Source organism: Bubalus kerabau, chromosome 7 (genome assembly GCF_029407905.1).
Source record: "Bubalus kerabau isolate K-KA32 ecotype Philippines breed swamp buffalo chromosome 7, PCC_UOA_SB_1v2, whole genome shotgun sequence".
In the NCBI taxonomy this organism is placed as follows: Eukaryota; Metazoa; Chordata; class Mammalia; order Artiodactyla; family Bovidae; genus Bubalus; species Bubalus kerabau.
Window position 1 is genome coordinate 35,647,893 of NC_073630.1, and position 19,046 is coordinate 35,666,938.

Genomic DNA, 19,046 nt, shown 5'->3' on the forward strand with positions numbered 1-19,046 from the left:
CAGAGTGCAAAAGGGCAGACATCAACCATATCTCACCTGCTTTCCTGGAAGTTCCATACAACAGCATAGTCTTGCATCTAACTGGCCAGAACAATAGTAAATGCTCTCTACCTTAAAGAAAAAGCTGAAAAATCAGCCCTCTAGCTAGACATTTTGGCTCCACTATCACACTTCGGCTTTATCCACTAGGAACAGTGTAAAAATGGGTACTGAGGATGCATTTAGAAGTGGTCTGCTGCTGCTGCTAAGCCGCTTCAGTCGTGTCCGACTCTGTGTGACCCCATAGACGGCAGCCCACCAGGCTCCCCCGTCCCTGGGATTCTCCAGGCAAGAACACTGGAGTGGGTTGCCATTTCCTTCTCCAATGCATGCAAGTGAAAGTGAAAGTGACATCGCTCAGTCGTGTCAGACTCTTAGCGACCCCATGGACAGCAGCCTTCCAGGCTCCTCCGTCCATGGGATTTTCCAGGCAAGAATACTGGAGTGGGGTGCCATTGCCTTCTCTGTTAGAAGTGTTCATCAAGTACTAAAGACATCTGTACCCTGAAATGAGAATGAAGAAATAAGAATTCTCAGTGCCTTGTTGCTAAGTGGCCCACTTCCTAATCTTATGTATAAAAGGCACATAAGAGTCCTGATCTAGGAGGTTACAGGAGAGCAGTAAATTAGGATACATTAATTAGGGGAGGTGATATGAGAATCTGGAGAATTGGAATGTCAAAAGATAGCATTCTAAGCAAAAGTGATCAGTACAGCTGAAGTTAGGGTTCCTGAGACCCTCAAATCCAGGGGGAAAAGCTCCTGCATATTCTGGCTCCACAAGAACCACACAATCTCATTTTCTCTTAATTCCCAACTCAAACCTCTTCTGACACCAAATCAATTTCTTCTTCCTTTCTTCAACTCTTTATGCTCCTTTTGGAGATTCATAAGGGCAAGAGTTAAATGTATTCTGTGTTCCACAAATTTCATTATTTCTAAGGGCACAGCAGGTTTAGATGTGCATTAATTAGGGATTCATGAAATACTGTCCATCATTATGATTCAAATTTGATACACTTTCCAGCTTCCCTGGAGGCTCAGAAGGTAAAGTCTTCCTGCAATGCAGGAGACCTGGGTTCAATACCTGAGTCAGGATGATCCCCTGGAGAAGGAAATGACAACCTAATCCAGTATTCTTGCCTGGAAAATCTTATGGATGGAGAAGCCTGGCGGGCTACAGTCCATGGGGTTGCAAAGCATTGGACACTACTCAGTGACTAAACAACAACAACAGTGATGGTGAAGATGACAAACACTTTTTGAAACACTTATGCGCCAAGCACTTAGCTTAGCATTATACACATATGACTAGGTACACACATCATCTAATCCTCATAGAAACCTATCAGGTGGAAACTATTATCATCCCCATTTTACATGTTGAAAATTAATGCACAGGAATTTTCAGTCATTTGCTAAGGACACACATGAGCTTAATTAATACTCTGGGCAACTACACAGGGCTTCCACAGGGTAAACTCATGTCATAAAAGATGTTTATGTATAAAAATAACTAACTTTTTGTTTTCTTCAGAGGAAAGTGAATTTTTCTTTTGTATTTTGTGGACAGTACTATATAAACGAAACTCAATATTTAAAGGAAATATGTATTTACCTTATAGTAAGTAAATTAAATACTAACAACTACTTTAAGCAGTTATCAGCTTACCTCCTAGGGGAAATCTTTGTTGCAATTAATATATGTACCAGCAGCTGAAAAGAATTGGAGTTCCTCTAGTTAATCTTAAAATATTTAAATACATAAAAAACATAAAGCAGAAAGAATGACATTTAAGATTTTCTAGTTACTAAAAATAATGATAAGATACTCAGAACAGACAGATGCAAACCTTGATAGATTCATGTTAATGTATCTGAGTAATGTAAATAGCTCAATCTCCTTCAATCATTGCTGCTCAATATTAAAGTGTATTTTATAGCTGGTATTTATTCCTTTGAATTTAAACACGTTCAGGAAAAAATAGCCACTTTACAGAAAACAAATGTTGCAGCTAAGATAGGAATATGGGGGATGGGGGTTTCTAATGGTGCCCTCTACTAAAAATATCAAATAGATAAATATGTATTGCAGAAATTTTCCGTCTAGGGGAAATTCTTTCATCTATCTGTCAATACTACACTGGTAAATCAAGGACTGACCATGACAAGAAAAGTCACTCCTTTTCTCTAAATCCATTACTCAGCAGTATGAATATTAATAGCTAGTGAAAAACCAATTCTAATTTCCTGGTTAAAAGTTTTCCTATTCTTTATGTCATAGGTTTGGTGAAAACAGAAATTGAGAATCTTAGCAGCTCTTTTTATAAACTAACTAGAATTTTACTAAATAGTATTATCCAACTGTAATAAGAGTAAAAATCCTACCTGCTGTCAACTGGTAGCTGAGAGAGAAGTCAAAATATTTTTGCTTGTTATGCAATACATTGGTCATTATGCCATTAATACACTAAAATTTCCATATTAATCTTTGAAATTTTATATAATACCATCTACTCTCAATACAGGAGATAGGTCTGGATTCTTCAACAATGATTCAACTTTGCAGAGGTCACACTTATTACCTTGGTCAGAAAGATCCCTTGGAGGAGGGCATGGCAACCCACTCCAGGGTTCTTGCCTGGAGAATCCCATAGACAGGGGAGCCTGGCGGGGTACAGTCCATAGGGTCACAAAGAGTCAGACACGACTGAAGCAACTTAGCACACACCACACACGCATGATTAGCAAAAAGCCGTTAGGAAAACAGGGCACACAGATTGGTTTATTTTGCCTTAGAGAGAGACTGTCTGGTTCTCCCACATATCATCAGCTCTTGCTTGGGTTGCTATGTGGTGTAATTGAAAGAACATTGAATTAGGCTCCCCAAGGCAGAATGTGGATTCTCTGTGTGACCAAGTACATGTCATGTATGAACTCAGTTTCTTCATTTGTGAAATTGAGAGCTTTCATTTTTACTCGAGAAGCAAGCCTAAGAAGCATACTCTGATTTTGAAGCTCAAGGCAATTCAAGTTCATATAATTTTAGAGACATCAGGGCTTCAGTAGTCATCTAGTTTGACCACTTCATTTTATTGAAATGGCAACCTGGCTGCTAGACCCAGATAGTATGACAATGGCTAGAAGAGAAAGCTACCGATATTACAAACCACAGACTGGAAAACTAGAAAAAGTAGACACAAGAATTCAAAAAATTCTGTGAACATAGTTTAGGAACAAACAATCCACATAATTGCAGTTGACTGTGAGAACACAGCAAGAACAGAGTATAGTAAAATAATCTGAATCAACATGAAAACTTTTTGCCATCATGAAAAATGTGGCAAATACTTAGTACACATTTATCAATTGAAAAGTGGTAAGTTATGTATTTTAAAAGGTTACTCTCTGAAATGGTTAAAACAGTAAAGTGCTCAAATGCTGAAGATTTTCAGTGACAAATGAATAGCTCACTCACTGTAACATAATATTCCATCTTGATACAGTATATATTAGAGGTTGAATCTATAGGTGTGCAATTTTTTCACACAAAGTTTTATTCACTTTTATTGTAAATAAAACATAAGAGTATTAACAGGAAGGCACAAAGGATTGTGGATTGTGACAGGCAGTACCGTCACAGGAAAGGAATATGGTGATGGAGTGAATGATACTTCTGAACAATATATGAGAAATATATGCATATATAATATAAAAAGCAAAAACAATATATAGGCATAATGATGAAAGGATATCTCTACTGACCACATAGATATGGAAATACTTTTAAACAGCTGGAAAATGCCATCAATAAATAAATGTTCTATATTCAGTAACAAAATCATTTAAATTGCTCATATAATGAGCCTCAAGCTTGCTGGCTGGTGTTCTATAAACTTCCCACTGTGATTTTTAGTATTTTCTTCTGTCTGACACTATTTTGCTCATTACAGATTTCCAATAAGTATAATTAAATAACTATATTCAAGATTATACAAATATTCCATTTACTAAACATTTGTTCTGTCTTCCAAGGAAATGCCATTAATATTTGATTTCCTTATTTAATGCTTTTTCCAAACTTAAAAATATATGCATTTTGCCTGCTTTAGGATTAAATACCATTACAAAAAATTATTTCCAAAAATAGAGTGGGTTTTAATTTGGAAACCTAGTCTAGAAATTCTAGCTTATCAGGGGAAATTATCAACAATTATAGCCTCATTTCTATCACAAGGCTTAAATTTAAAAGTGGGATGGTAGCTTTGGTATGGAGAATTAGGATAGTAGATTACACAGATTGAACTGTATGATAAAAGCAGTCAAATAAAAGTGGTCTCATCCTTAAGGACCAAGGAAAAGGGGAAGTGGAAGATAAGACTAGAACATAGACAATTTACCTTTAGGCAGAAGAGACAAAGGCAAGACTTTTCTTCTCTCTCCTCAACTTCTTTTCAGTACCGGCAAGGATAACTTTTGAATTAACAAAAGATGAAGTCACTAAAATATTCTTTGACCCATGCCTTTCTAGTTTGTTCTTAAGCATGTGTATGTGGTGTAGAGAATGGGAGATAGGGAAAGCTCCTCCAAATTCCAGAACCCCAGAGCCTAGAGGGAATGAGGTCAGTGGTGATTTGTAGGAAGAGTAGAACCTTGGGGTCAAAATCAGAGTCACCAAAGCAAATGTCTAGTGTTAAGCAGAAAATTACAAGATATGCAAAGAAACTGGAAAGTGTGACCCATAGATAGCAAAGTAAAGGAAGCAATGCAAACTGCTGTCAAAGGGCTCAGATGCCAGACATAGCAGACAATGATTTCAAATGCATTCTAAGAACTGAAACAAGTCATACTTACACATGTAAAGAAGTGTGAGATGACAACGATTCATTCAATAGACCATATCAATAAAAAGATATAAATTATAAAAAGGAATCAAGTGGAAATTCTGGAATTGAAAAGTACAATTACTAAAATAAAAAGTTTATTAAAGGGTTTCAACAGAAGAGCTGGCACAGGAAAGATCCCGAAACTTAAAGAAAGATACATTGATTGAGATTATGCAATCTGAAGAACAGAGAGGAAACAAATAATTAAAATTGAATAAAATCTGAGAGAGATGTGGCACACCGTTAAGTGCATCAATGTATATGGGTATTGCCTTAACACCAAAACCAGACAAAGATTTTGTAATAAAAGAAAGCTACTGAAGAATATCCTTAAGAATATAGATGCAAAATCTTCAACAAAATACTAAGCAGTTAAATTCGACAACATAGGTCAAGCATGCACTCTGGCCAACTGAAATTTATCACAAGCATGTAACGTTGGTTTAAAATCTAAAAATCTATTAATGTAATATAGAATCAAAATAAAAAAGGGAAAAAAACACACAATAAACTGAATAGACATAAAAAAATGTGACAAATCCAAGAGCCTTTTATGATAAAAATACTCAGCTGAGTAGGAATAGATAGACACTTCAGTTTGATAATGGGTATCTTCAAAAGTCCACAACTAGCATCATGATTAATGGTGAAGGACTGGATTTCTCCTCCTAAATCAGGAATAAGACAAGGATATCTGCTCTTACCATTTCTATTCAAAATTGTATTGCAAGTTCTAGTCAGGAAAATTAGACAATAAAATAAAATAAACTGTATCCAGATTAGAGAAGAAGTAAAACTATCTTTACTTACATATGACATGAGCTTGCATATAGGCTCTCTAGAGGAATCCATTTTAAAAACCTCTTGAACTAACAAGCGAGTGCAGCAAATTTGAAGGTTACAATATCCATATACAAAAAACAATTGTACTTCTACACATAAAAATGAACAACGTGAAATGAAATTAATAAAAAGTCCATTTACAATAGCATTAAAAAGAATACAAGAAGTAGAAATATTTTTAATAAAAGAGGTGCAAAACATATGCTCTGAAAATATAAAATATTGTTGAAAGAAATTAAAGACCACCTAAGTAAATGGAAAAACAGCCTGTTCGAACAGTTAATATTGCTAAGATGAGAGTATTTCCCAAATTGATCCATGAAAGCCATGGATGCTACCCTTATTGAAATTCCAGCTGGTCATTGTGCAGAGATTGATAAGGTGATCCTACAATTCTTATGGAAATTCAAAGAACCCAAATAACCAAACAACTGCTTGTTGTGAGTTCCCTCTAGAGGAGCCCTTATGGTGAGGAACTGAGCACGGAACCAGGCAGCAACTGAGATACTCAGGTCCACAGCCTGAAAGCCCACGAGGCCCTAAGTCTTAACAAAAACCACGTGAGTGAGCTTCAGAGCTGGTCCACCTTCTAGTCGGGCTTCGAAATGACTGCTGCCCCAGCTGGCACTTTGGTTGAAATCTCTTGAGAGATCCTAAACTGTAGGATCTTGTTAAATCATATTTAAATTTCTGACCCACATAAACTGTTTGGTATCAGTGTGTATTGTTTTAAATTGTTAAGTTTTTGACTAATTTGTTGTGAAGCCAAAGATAACAAATATACCCAATTACATTAGTAATTAGAAGTATTTCACTTGGATATTTGTACTACATGGGTATGTATTCTGCAGGATCCCTCAAGAAGTCATGCAATTGCTGAAAATATTTCAAACTTTCCTATGCCTAGATGCTTTGCTTCTTTATATTTCATCTAAATCCATACTCATGTGTCTACTCTGCTGGGTATACAGACTGCCTTATACATCACTGAACCTACAAAATATACTATTTGCTCCATAGTAAACTTTCATCAGGTTGGCTTGTAAACTTTACTTGTAAAGTTTACTTGTTTACTTTACTTGTAAAGTAAACTTTCCTTGGTTGGCTCAATGGAAAGAACCTTCCTGCCATTGCAGGAGATGCAGGGTCGATCCCTGGGTCAGGAAGATCCCCTGGAGAAGAAAAGGCAACCCACTCCAGTATTCTTGCCTGGAAAAGCCCATGGACAGAGCAACCTGGCATGCTTCAGTCCACAAGGGATCACAAAAGGCTCAGGCATAGCTTAGCAACTAAACACAACCACAAAAAAAAACCCAAAACTTTTATCAAATCAATGTTTGTTCACAGTTTTACTTTTGATTAAATATTATTACCTTCTCTACATTTCCTGCTTGTGAAATACCCTATTGGTTGTAATTATCAGAGTTTTTTGACATCTGTTATTTGCTATACAGCACTGGGGATTCCCGGGTGGCACTAGCGGTAAAGAACCCGCCTTCTAATGCAGGAGACCTAAGAGACCCTGGGTCGATCCCTGAGTTGGAAAGGCCTCCTGGAGGAGGGCATGGCATCCCACTCCATTATTCTTGCCTGGAGCATCCCAAGGACAGAGAAGCCTGATGGGCTACAGTCCATAGGGTTGCAGAGTCAGGACTGAAGTGACTTAGCATAAGGTTATATACTGCATAATTTAGTAAACACACAGGTTTAGCAGCTAATGAAAGGCAGCACTGTCTCTGTTTTATTTCATTGTGCCATTAATTCCACTATCACATACCTTTTATTTTTTAATTGAAATTTCTACATAGCTGATTTTATGTGCAGGTCACTGCGACACTTACTAATTATTCACATTCGCTCTTTGCTGAATTTAGATTTTTTATGAGAACTATTTTAGTGTCAGAATTTTTCATATCAGGAATATTGTGTCTTATGAAAACAAGTTATATAGAGTTCAGAAATACATGTAGTGTTTTAAAAGCAGATTAAAAAACCTGTGCCTTTATTTCTAGAATCTTTTACTTATTTACTTATGAATAAGGTTTCAGACTGTTTGATAAAATGTCAAAAAGAAAACAGCATTTTTGAAAAGTCACCATTGAAGAGGAAAAGTGTTCTTTTTTCCCTTCAGGATATTTTCGGTCTGCTACTGTTAGTGAATTAAAAAGCTCCTCTCATTTGGAAATTTTAATGAATATATATATATATATATATATAACTTCCAACAACAAACCACCATTTCTTACTTTTCCCCCACAAATCTATTGTGGAATGAAATAAATAATTCAGGATTATGCTACAGGTATTCTCTCTCTCCTTTGAAAAGGAGATATAGGTTAAGTCAGGAATGATTTTTTGGTAACTTTTGCATCAAGCAGATTAGCTGAATATTCTTGTTCTCTTTAGCCTTAATTTTTTGCTGTCATCTTCAAAGTGTTATTTCTATCTGCATTTCTGTCTGGTGACAGCAAAATGTATGATTTAGTAAAAAGAAAAAAAAAAAGAAGAGTCAAAATTATTTCTCCCACCCTACTGCCTTACTCGTTACAATGACCATATTTGGGTTGCCTGTGCTAATCAATAGACTAATATCTTCTATAACACATTCACATGGCATATATGTTCATGGATTAAACATGCATATATATATATAAATGCACACACAAACACACACTATGTACACATGTAGTCATGGATTCAACATAGACATACGTCATTGCCCCCACACACAAACATTCACACTGCAGACTTAAGTGTGTGTGAATTAAGAAATGATGGTGCTTTACAGTAATAATAATTCTTCTTACACAATCAAATAGTAAAGAAACAGTCTTGCAATACGTTTTTCTCCTGATTTTTAGACATATTGCAACACAAACTCTATCCAGAAACAATTCAGAGAAAATCTACAAATGAACCATTTTGTTTGATTGTTTAACAATTTTTTAAATATCAATATGAAGCTATTAATATGTTAGGTGAATCATTTTTGTAAATATTGTGAGAACAGTTGTGCTTTTCACTGATAAAAGCACAGCACACCTCTGTCAGCCAAGGTCAAACCAAGGAATAGGGAGTAACGTCAGGATGGAATAAAAAAGAGATTTAAACACTTTGGATGTTTTTCAATATAAATTGGTCTTTTAGTTTGAAAATCCCTTTCCATAATTGCTTCGATTGTAGCTAGATGAGTATTTCAAGATGTTCATTTCAAATTTGTGGACCAATATCAACAATCACAGAATTTTAGAATTGGAATTGATCAGTGGATTATCTGGTCCTGTGCTTTAGGCTGGCAGATGAGTTGATATAAATTAATTATCTAAAAGCTCTATAGTTTAGAGAGTGAAAAAGGGAATCATTTCTATTTCAGGGGAGGAAACAGAGGCATGAAGACATTAAATGAGGTGCCAGCTGTATTAGAACATGTTACTAACAGTCAAGGGTAAAATGTAGCCTGCCAATATAATGCTTTTCACTATCCTATCCCATCTTAATACTGTGGAGGGTTTTGAAGTGTCATCTGGATATAGAAAGATAATAATTCAATAAGAAAGAAATATGCTTCCTGACTCTCTGGACAACACACATATTGTCATCTTATGTGTACAGGATGACATAAAGCTGGGGTTCTAATGTCACCCCGAGAAGAATCCTGATTCGTTTTATGGAGCTCAACATCAGAAGGAAAAGAACAATATCATTTCAGTATGTGTGTTTAACAGACTTCACTTTAGTTATTATATTTTGATTATGCAAACTATAATAAGATTTTTTTCTTATAAAATATACTGATAGGTTTCAGTCTAGTTTCTAAGCACACTGACTAAACAAATATAAGTGTGCTGAATGGACTCTAAATAGCTTTCAACATTTCATTACAAAGCAATTACATCTGAGTCTGTCCCAGTGCTCTCAGCATGGCTTTAAAAAATTTTACACAAACAGGTGAAATCAACCATTATGAAATATAATCTACATGCCTAAAAAGCAAGGTTTCAGAGAGAAAATGAGGTGGGGGGAGGCTCAAGCCAAATGATAAATACAGTTTATTTTCAAGGTAACTGCTCTGAGAAAATTCAGCATGCTTACTCAAGGTAAGTTTATTTTTTGAAAAAGGAATATTTACTTAATTTTCCAATGTTATGAAGCAGCACAAAATTTTTTAGACATTCCCCAAAAGCAAGTGAGGATCAAACTTTTGTAAAGCCATATTTTGAACAATATTTTTTTTTAAAGTAAGATATAACCACATAATAGTCTGGATTTAGAAAGATCATAATTGATTAATAACCATTGAATGCTGATTGTATGCTAAGTACATTCTACATATCCACAAAGTGGTCCTATGAGGTGGTTGTCATGATTATTCTCATTTTTACAGATGGGGAAACTGAGACACAGAGGCTAAGTAATTTTGGTTCAAGTTCAAACAGCCATTGATGGAAGGCCAGGATTCAAACACAGTCTTGAGTCCATGATCTTAACTGCTTTTTATGCTCCCACAATGACTAGTGAGATCCTACGTGCAGATCTGACATAAGTCTTGGGATTTAGAGATGGAAAGAAGGGTGATCTACTAACATAATAATTAGGCATAATGTTATAAAATATTTTAGTACTTATAAGGCCTTGGGTTTGTGCCTCCCAATTTGACCTTAGAAAAATGATATCTATCAGCAATTACACAGTGCAAATACACTATTTATTAAAAAAAAAACCACCTTAAGATGGAGGCCTTTGGGGGACTCACATAACCCTTGTGACCATCTACCACACTGTGTGAAGATGTGAGAATATGCCTCTGAGTGTTTTTCTGGGGAAAAGATTTCTTTCAGTAGATTGTTAAAAGGATAGATGATTTACTTCCTATCTAGCACCGGGGTGGGCAAACTTTCTCAGTAAAGGTCCAGATAGTAATTATTTGAGGTGGACTTTGTAGGACATCCAATCCGTTTTGCAGCTACCCAACTCTCCCATTGCAATGGAGAAGCAGCCGCAGACAATGCATAAAGAGAAGAGTGTGGTGCTATTCCAATAACACCTTATTTATGGACATTGAAACATGAATTGTATGTAATTTTTATGTCACAGAATATTATTGTCTCTGTTTTTCATTTTAAAACATAAATTCAAAAAACCCAAACAAAATTATCTTAGCTCAAGAACAATATAAAGCAAATAACAGGCCAAATTTGGCTCGATGGCCATAGTAGCCCAACTCCTAGTCCAGGGCAATGGTTCTCAAAGTGCAGTTCCAACAGCAAAGGCATCCTCTGTAAATTTGTCAGAAATGCAAATTCTCAGGCCTATTTGACAATCTACTGAACCAGAAACCCCAGCATATGTGTTTTAAAAAGTCTTCTAAGTGAAAAAGATACATGCTTGGTTTGAAAATCACTGGTCTAGAGTCATTGTTCTAGGGAATCAATTTATCTACTTATTCATTGAAAAAGCAAGAGAGTTACAGAAAAACACCTGTTTCTGCTTTATTGACTATTCCAAAGACTTTGACTGTGTGGATCACAATAAACTGTGGAAAATTCTGAAAGCAATGGGAATATCAGACCGCCTGACCTGCCTCTTTAGAAATTTGCATGCAGGTCAGAAAGCAACAGTTAGAACTGGACATGGAACAGACTGGTTCCAAACAGGAAAAGGAGTACGTCAAGGGTGTATATTGTCTTATTTAACTTATCTGCACAGTACATCATGAGAAACGCTGGGCTGGAAGAAGCACAGCTGGAATCAAGATTGCCGGGAGAAATATCAATAACCTTATGATACCACCCTTATGGCAGAAAGTGAAGAAGAACTAAAGAACCTCTTGATGAAAGTGAAAGAGGAGAGTGAAGAGGCTGGCTTAGAGCTCAACATTCAGAAAACAAAGATCATGGCATCTGGTCCCATCACTTCATGGCAAATAGATGGGGAAACAGTGGTGGACTTTATCTTTTTGGGCTCCTAAATCTCTGCAGATTGATTGCAGCCATGAAATTAAAAGATGCTTACTCCTTGGAAGGAAAGTTATGACCAACCTAGACAGAATATTCAAAAGCAGAGACATTACTTTGCAAACAAAGGTCTGTCTAGTCAAGGCTATGGTTTTTCCAGTAGTCATGTATGGTTGTGAGTGTTGGACTATAAAGAAAGCTGAGCACTGAAGAATTGATGCTTTTTTTTTTTTATTTTTTATTTTTTTAATTTAATTTAATTTAATTTTTAAACTTTACATAATTGTATTAGTTTTGCCAAATATCAAAATGAATCCACCACAGGTATACATGTGTTCCCCATCCTGAACCCTCCTCCCTCCTCCCTCCCCATTCCATCCCTCTGGGTCGTCCCAGTGCACCAGCCCCAAGCATCCAGTATCGTGCATCGAACCTGGACTGGCAAGTCGTTTCATGCATGATATTTTACATGTTTCAATGCCATTCTCCCAAATCTTCCCACCCTCTCCCTCTCTCACAGAGTCCATAAGACTGTTCTATACATCAGTGTCTCTTTTGCTGTCTTGTACACAGGGTTATTGTTACCATCTTTCTAAATTCCATATATATGCGTTAGTATACTGTATTCATGTTTTTCTTTCTGGCTTACTTCACTCTGTATAATAGGCTCCAGTTTCATCCACCTCATTAGAACCGATTCAAATGTATTCTTTTTAATGGCTGAGTAATACTCCATTGTGTATATGTACCACTGCTTTCTTATCCATTCATCTGCTGATGGACATCTAGGTTGCTTCCATGTCCTGGTTATTATAAACAGTGCTGCGATGAACATTGGGGTACATGTGTCTCTTTCCCTTCTGGTTTCCTCAGTGTGTATGCCCAGCAGTGGGATTGCTGGATCATAAGGCAGGTCTATTTCCAGTTTTTTAAGGAATCTCCACACTGGTCTCCATAGTGGCTGTACTAGTTTGCATTCCCACCAACAGTGCAAGAGGGTTCCCTTTTCTCCACACCCTCTCCAGCATTTATTACTTGTAGACATTTGGATCACAGCCATTCTGACTGGTGTGAAATGGTTTTGATTTGCATTTCTCTGATAATGAGTGATGTTGAGCATCTTTTCATGTGTTTGTTAGCCATCTGTATGCCTTCTTTGGAGAAATGTCTATTTAGTTCTTTAGCCCATTTTTTGATTGGGTCATTTATTTTTCTGGAGTTGAGCTGTAGGAGTTGCTTGTATATTCTCGAGATTAGTTGTTTGTCAGTTGCTTCATTTGCTATTATCTTCTCCCATTCTGAAGGCTGTCTTTTCACCTTGCTAATAGTTTCCTTTGATCTGCAGAAGCTTTTAAGGTTTATTAGGTCCCATTTGTTTATTTTTGCTTTTATTTCCAATATTCTGGGAGGTGGGTCATAGAGGATCTGCTGTGATGTATGTCAGAGAGTGTTTTGCCTATGTTCTCCTCTAGGAGTTTTATAGTTTCTGGTCTTATGTTTAGATCTTTAATCCATTTTGAGTTTATTTTTGTGTATGGTGTTAGAAAGTGTTCTAGTTTCATTCTTTTACAAGTGGTTGACCAGATTTCCCAGCACCACTTGTTAAAGAGATTGTCTTTAATCCATTGTATATCCTTGCTTCCTTTGTCAAAGATAAGGTGTCCATATGTGCGTGGATTTATCTCTGGGCTTTCTATTTTGTTCCATTGATCTATATTTCTGTCTTTGTGCCAGTACCATACTGCCTTGATAACTGTGGCTTTGTAGTAGAGCCTGAGTCAGGTAGGTTGATTCCTCCAGTTCCATTCTTCTTTCTCAAGATTGCTTTGGCTATTCGAGGTTTTTTGTATTTCCATACAAATTGTGAAATTATTTGTTCTAGCTCTGTGAAGAATACCATTGGTAGCTTGATAGGGATTGCATTGAATCTATAGATTGCTTTGGGTAGTATACTCATTTTTACTATATTGATTCTTCCAATCCATGAGCATGGTATATTTCTCCATCTGTTAGTGTCCTCTTTGATTTCTTTCACCAGTGTTTTATAGTTTTCTATATATAGGTCTTTAGTTTCTTTAGGCAGATATATTCCTAAGTATTTTATTCTTTCCATTGCAATGGTGAATGGAATTGTTTCCTTAATTTCTCTTTCTGTTTTCTCATTATTAGTGTATAGGAATGCAAGGGATTTCTGTGTGTTGATTTTATATCCTGCAACTTTACTATAGTCATTGATTAGTTCTTGTAATTTTCTGGTGGAGTCTTTAGGGTTTTCTATGTAGAGGATCATGTCATCTGCAAACAGTGAGAGCTTTACTTCTTCTTTTCCAATTTGGATTCCTTTTATTTCTTTTTCTGCTCTGATTGCTGTGGCCAAAACTTCCAAAACTATGTTGAATAGTAATGGTGAAAGTGGGCAGCCTTGTCTTGTTCCTGACTTTAGGGGAAATGCTTTCAATTTTTCACCATTGAGGATAATGTTTGCTGTGGGTTTGTCATATATAGCTTTTATTATGTTGAGGTATGTTCCTTCTATTCCTGCTTTCTGGAGAGTTTTTATCATAAATGGATGTTGAATTTTGTCAAAGGCTTTCTCTGCATCTATTGAGATAATCATATGGTTTTTATTTTTCAATTTGTTAATGTGGTGTATTACATTGATTCATTTGTGGATATTGAAGAATCCTTGCATCCCTGGGATAAAGCCCACTTGGTCATGGTGTATGATCTTTTTAATGTGTTGTTGGATTCTGATTGCTAGAATTTTGTTAAGGATTTTTGCATCTATGTTCATCAGTGATATTGGCCTGTAGTTTTCTTTTTTTGTGGGATCTTTGTCAGGTTTTGGTATTAGGGTGATGGTGGCCTCATAGAATGAGTTTGGAAGTTTACCATCTTCTGCAATTTTCTGGAAGAGTTTGAGCAGGATAGGTGTTAGCTCTTCTCTAAATTTTTGGTAGAATTCAGCTGTGAAACCGTCTGGACCTGGGCTTTTGTTTGCTGGAAGATTTTTGATTACAGTTTCAATTTCCGTGCTTGTGATGGGTTTGTTAAGATTTTCTATTTCTTCCTGATCGAGCTTTGGAAAGTTGTACTTTTCTAAGAATTTGTCCATTTCTTCCACATTGTCCATTTTATTGGCATATAATTGTTGATAGTACTCTCTTATGATCCTTTGTATTTCTGTGTTGTCTGTTGTGGTCTCTCCATTTTCATTTCTAATTTTATTGATTTGATTTTTCTCCCTTTGTTTCTTGATGAGTCTGGCTAATGGTTTGTCAATTTTATTTATCCTTTCAAAAAACCAGCTTTTGGTTTTGTTGATTTTTGCTATGGTCTCTTTTGTTTCTTTTGCATTTATTTCTGCTCTAAGTTTTAAGATTTCTTTCCTTCTACTAACCCTGGGGTTCTTCATTTCTTCCTTTTCTAGTTGCTTTAGGTGTAGAGTTAGGTTATTTATTTGACTTTTTTCTTGTTTCTTGAGGTGTGCCTGTATTGCTATGAACTTTCCCCTTAGGACTGCTTTTACCGTGTCCCACAGGTTTTGGGTTGTTGTGTTTTCATTTTCATTCGTTTCTATGCAAATTTTGATTTCTTTTTTGATTTCTTCTGTGATTTGTTGGTTATTCAGCAGCGTGTTGTTCAGCCTCCATATGTTGGAATGTTTAATAGTTTTTCTCTTGTAATTGAGATCTAATCTTACTGCATTGTGGTCAGAAAAGATGCTTGGAATGATTTCTATTTTTTTGAATTTACCAAGGCTAGCTTTATGGCCCAGGATGTGATATCCTGGAGAAGCTTGAGAAAAAGGTGAAATTCATTGTTTTGGGATGAAATGTCCTATAGATATCAATTAGGTCTAACTGGTCTATTGTATCGTTTAAAGTTTGTGTTTCCTTGTTAATTTTCTGTTTAGTTGATCTATCCATAGGTGTGAGTGGGGTATTAAAGTCTCCCACTATTATTGTGTTGTTGTTAATTTCTCCTTTCATACTTGTTAGCATTTGTCTTACATATTGCGGCAAGAAGAAGATATAACAATTATAAATATATATGCACCCAACACGGGAGCACCGCAGTATGTAAGAATTGATGCTTTTGAACTGTGGTGTTGGAGAAGACTCTTGAGTGTCCCTTGGACTGCAAGGAGATCCAACCAGTCCATCCTAAAGCATGTCAGTCCTGGGTGTTCATTGGAAGGACTGATGTTGAAGCTGAAACTCCAGTACTTTGGCCACCTCATGCGAAGAGCTGACTCATTTGAAAAGACCCTGATGCTGGGAAAGACTGAAGGCAGCAGGAGAAGGAGATGACAGAGGATGACATGGCTGGATGGCATCACTGACTCAATGGGCATGAATTTGGGTAAACTCTGGGAGTTGGTGATGGACAAGGAGGCCTGGTGTGCTGTAGTCCATGGGGTCTCAAAGGGTCAGACATGACTGAGTGACTAAACTGAACTGATTTATTCACCCTTGCAACAAATACTTTTTGAGGAGACAGTTATTATGTACTAGAATACAATAAAAATCTGACTTAGGTGGTACAGTTGTAAAGATACTGCCTACCAATGCAGGAGACGCAAGAGATGTGGGTTCAATGCCTGGGTTGAGAAGATCCCCTGGAGGGGGTTGACAACCTACTCTAGTATTCTTGCCTGGAGAATCCCATGGATGGCATCATTGACTCAATGAACATGAGTTTGAGCAAACTCTGGGAGATAGTGAAGGACAGGGAAGCCTGGTGTGCTGCAGTCCATGGAGTCACAAAGAGTTGGACATGAATTAGCAACTGAGCAAGAGCAAGGAATACAATGGAGAAAGTACTATTTTCCCTATTCATAGTATAATACTTTCATAAAGCAGGAGATGGTAACTTTCAGACAATGACCTAATTTTTTGAATACATGTTATAGCACATCATGACCCAGTACATATACATGTACACACACATGCCTGAAACAGAATAATACAAAGCAGTATGTCCACTTAACACTTACGGTGGCAAAATTGCTTCAGTTGTGTCCAAGTCTTTGCAACCCTATGGACTGTAGCTTGCCAGGTTCCTCTGTCCATGGGATTCTCCAGACGAGAATACTGGAGTGAGTTGCCATGCCCTCCTTCAGGGGATCTTCCCAACCCAGGGATCAAACCTGCATCTCTTGTGTCTCCTGCATTGGCAGGTGGATTCTTATCAGTAGCTCCACTGGAGCAGCCCTAACACCTGTGGCACACTCCTGTATTTTCTGTTCTGTTCTATTTCTATTGGACTAAACCCAATAAGCTGATTTTACAATCCACTAATATATCACAATTCATAGTTTGAAAAATACTTCAATAAAATGTACTCACCAGTGCAAATTCCTTGTTGAGAATCATCTGCTCAACTAAAGATGACTCATTGTGGAAGAGGTGGGGCTGCATATGGCTCCACATGTGAGGAAACCACCAGAACTCATCCACAGACCGAAGCAAAAGGTCATCTCCCTCATCCTCCTCTTCAGTCCCTGTAAAACATATAAAAAATGGCTTAAGTGAAAAATTTGTATTAGCTTAAAGGTTATGTTTGTCAGATTATTCTTCTTGCTACTGATACCTAAATCCAATTTTGTGTTGTTTTAATAAAAGAGAAATGACCATAGCCTAAATTATATCAGAGGCAGTGGGACTAGGGGTTGGGATGGGAAGGGGTAAATGCAGATGTTGTTTACATTTAGATTTTAGGGATATTTTATCACTGGCATTGTTTAGATTTGTTAGCATATGGTGGTAACAACAACATCAGCAAAAAACAGACCACGTTTTAGTCTCTTTATTTTTGTTCTAAAGTTATCAACTATTAATCCTCTCCTTTATTGGATGCATAGGGGAAACCTGGTAAAAGATGATTATTCTTTTTACTCTTAAAAATATTTCTGCATATAAGCCCAATATTGAACTGAATAATTTTAAATTTAAATGATGATGTCTGTTAAATTTTTTTTATTATAAAATATATTCTTATTGAAGACAGGCAGAAAGCATAGACAATGATATATAAAACTCAGAAACAAAACCAAAACCAAAAATCATCTTTGGAACTAATCAGTAGAAGCATTTTTGTATTTTTCATTAACTCTCTTTCTACTTATTTTTTCAAAAGTTGAGATCTTACTGTACAAATGTGTTTGTGTCCTTATATTTTAGACTTACCATTACAAACATAAATATTTCTCATTTTGATATAATAATTTAATAAAATGTAAACAACAAATCAATTAACACAATATAAACTTGAATTGAGAATTTAAAACTAGTATTAATTTTTCATCCTCTATTAGGAAAATTTGTTAACAATGCCTAATGCATAGAAAAAAACCATTTGTCATACAAGAGGGGAAATAAGGGAAGGAAAACAACATCAGCAAGTTAGTTCCAAGGAAATTCGCTATATTGCAGCAATCCAAGGACATTTTCATGGTATGAAATCATAATTTTTGTACAGTTTTATAACAGTTCAATTTTAGAATATTCTCAATCAGTAACATAATTGATTCCTATATGGTCTCTGGATACTTAACTAAACAAGCAAAGTAACAAATCCTGGCTTACAGTGTGAGGTGGATTTATTTGGATAATTTTTTTCTTCAAATTGGAGTATGTTTTATGATGATTTTATATTGTTTACTTTAAAAAATATTAAGGGAATTTTTAAAAGAGTCTTCTTTGAATATTCCTTTTCAAGTGTCCTGTAGTAAAGGCAGCATGAATCGTGAAGGAGTGCCATGAGAGGGTTAAAGCCTATATTTGTTAAAGTGTATCCTTGGCTATGTGATCTTGTGTAAGTTAATTTGTTTGAGTCTTAGTTTCCTGGTTTAAAATGGAAGTATAAAAATCTATCTCATGGGCTCTTGTGAAGAATCAATGAGATCAACTTATTAAAGCACTTAACATTGTGAATTGTTGATTCATAAATATTAAGATCGCTTTCTTCTTAAAAATAGTACCTACTGGTTTATGCCTGTGGTGTTCTAAAGTTGCATATTTTCACACATTCTTAAAAGTATTGCCTTACCTAGATTATCAAATTCTTGAAGTCTGAAATTGGATCCTTTTAACTTGCATTGTATCATGCCACTTCCCCAGGAAGGTAAATAAAATAAAACTTTACCTCAGTCTATATTAGTATATAGTCACTGAATTTTAGAACCTTCATGTATCAGCTTAAGTGCATGTCAACGTTTGTGTGTATTTATATGTATGCGTTATTCTTGGTATATATCTTATAATCCATAATTCTCAAAAGGTGTAAGGACCAACAAGTTTAATTGGCAGTATTACTACTA

At 36.0% G+C, this 19,046-nt stretch overlaps 1 protein-coding gene across 2 annotated transcripts in view; it reads right to left on the reverse strand.

Moving 5' to 3' along the window:
• The window catches only part of LOC129657645 (bifunctional heparan sulfate N-deacetylase/N-sulfotransferase 4), a 284,882-nt gene that overhangs the window by 134,228 nt on the left and 131,608 nt on the right, over positions 1-19,046 (reverse strand). For both annotated transcript variants that reach the window (XM_055588031.1, XM_055588030.1), the window contains exon 3: positions 17,074-17,228. In XM_055588031.1, the coding sequence (XP_055444006.1) occupies positions 17,074-17,228 (155 nt within the window). The remainder of the gene's footprint in view (positions 1-17,073; positions 17,229-19,046) is intronic.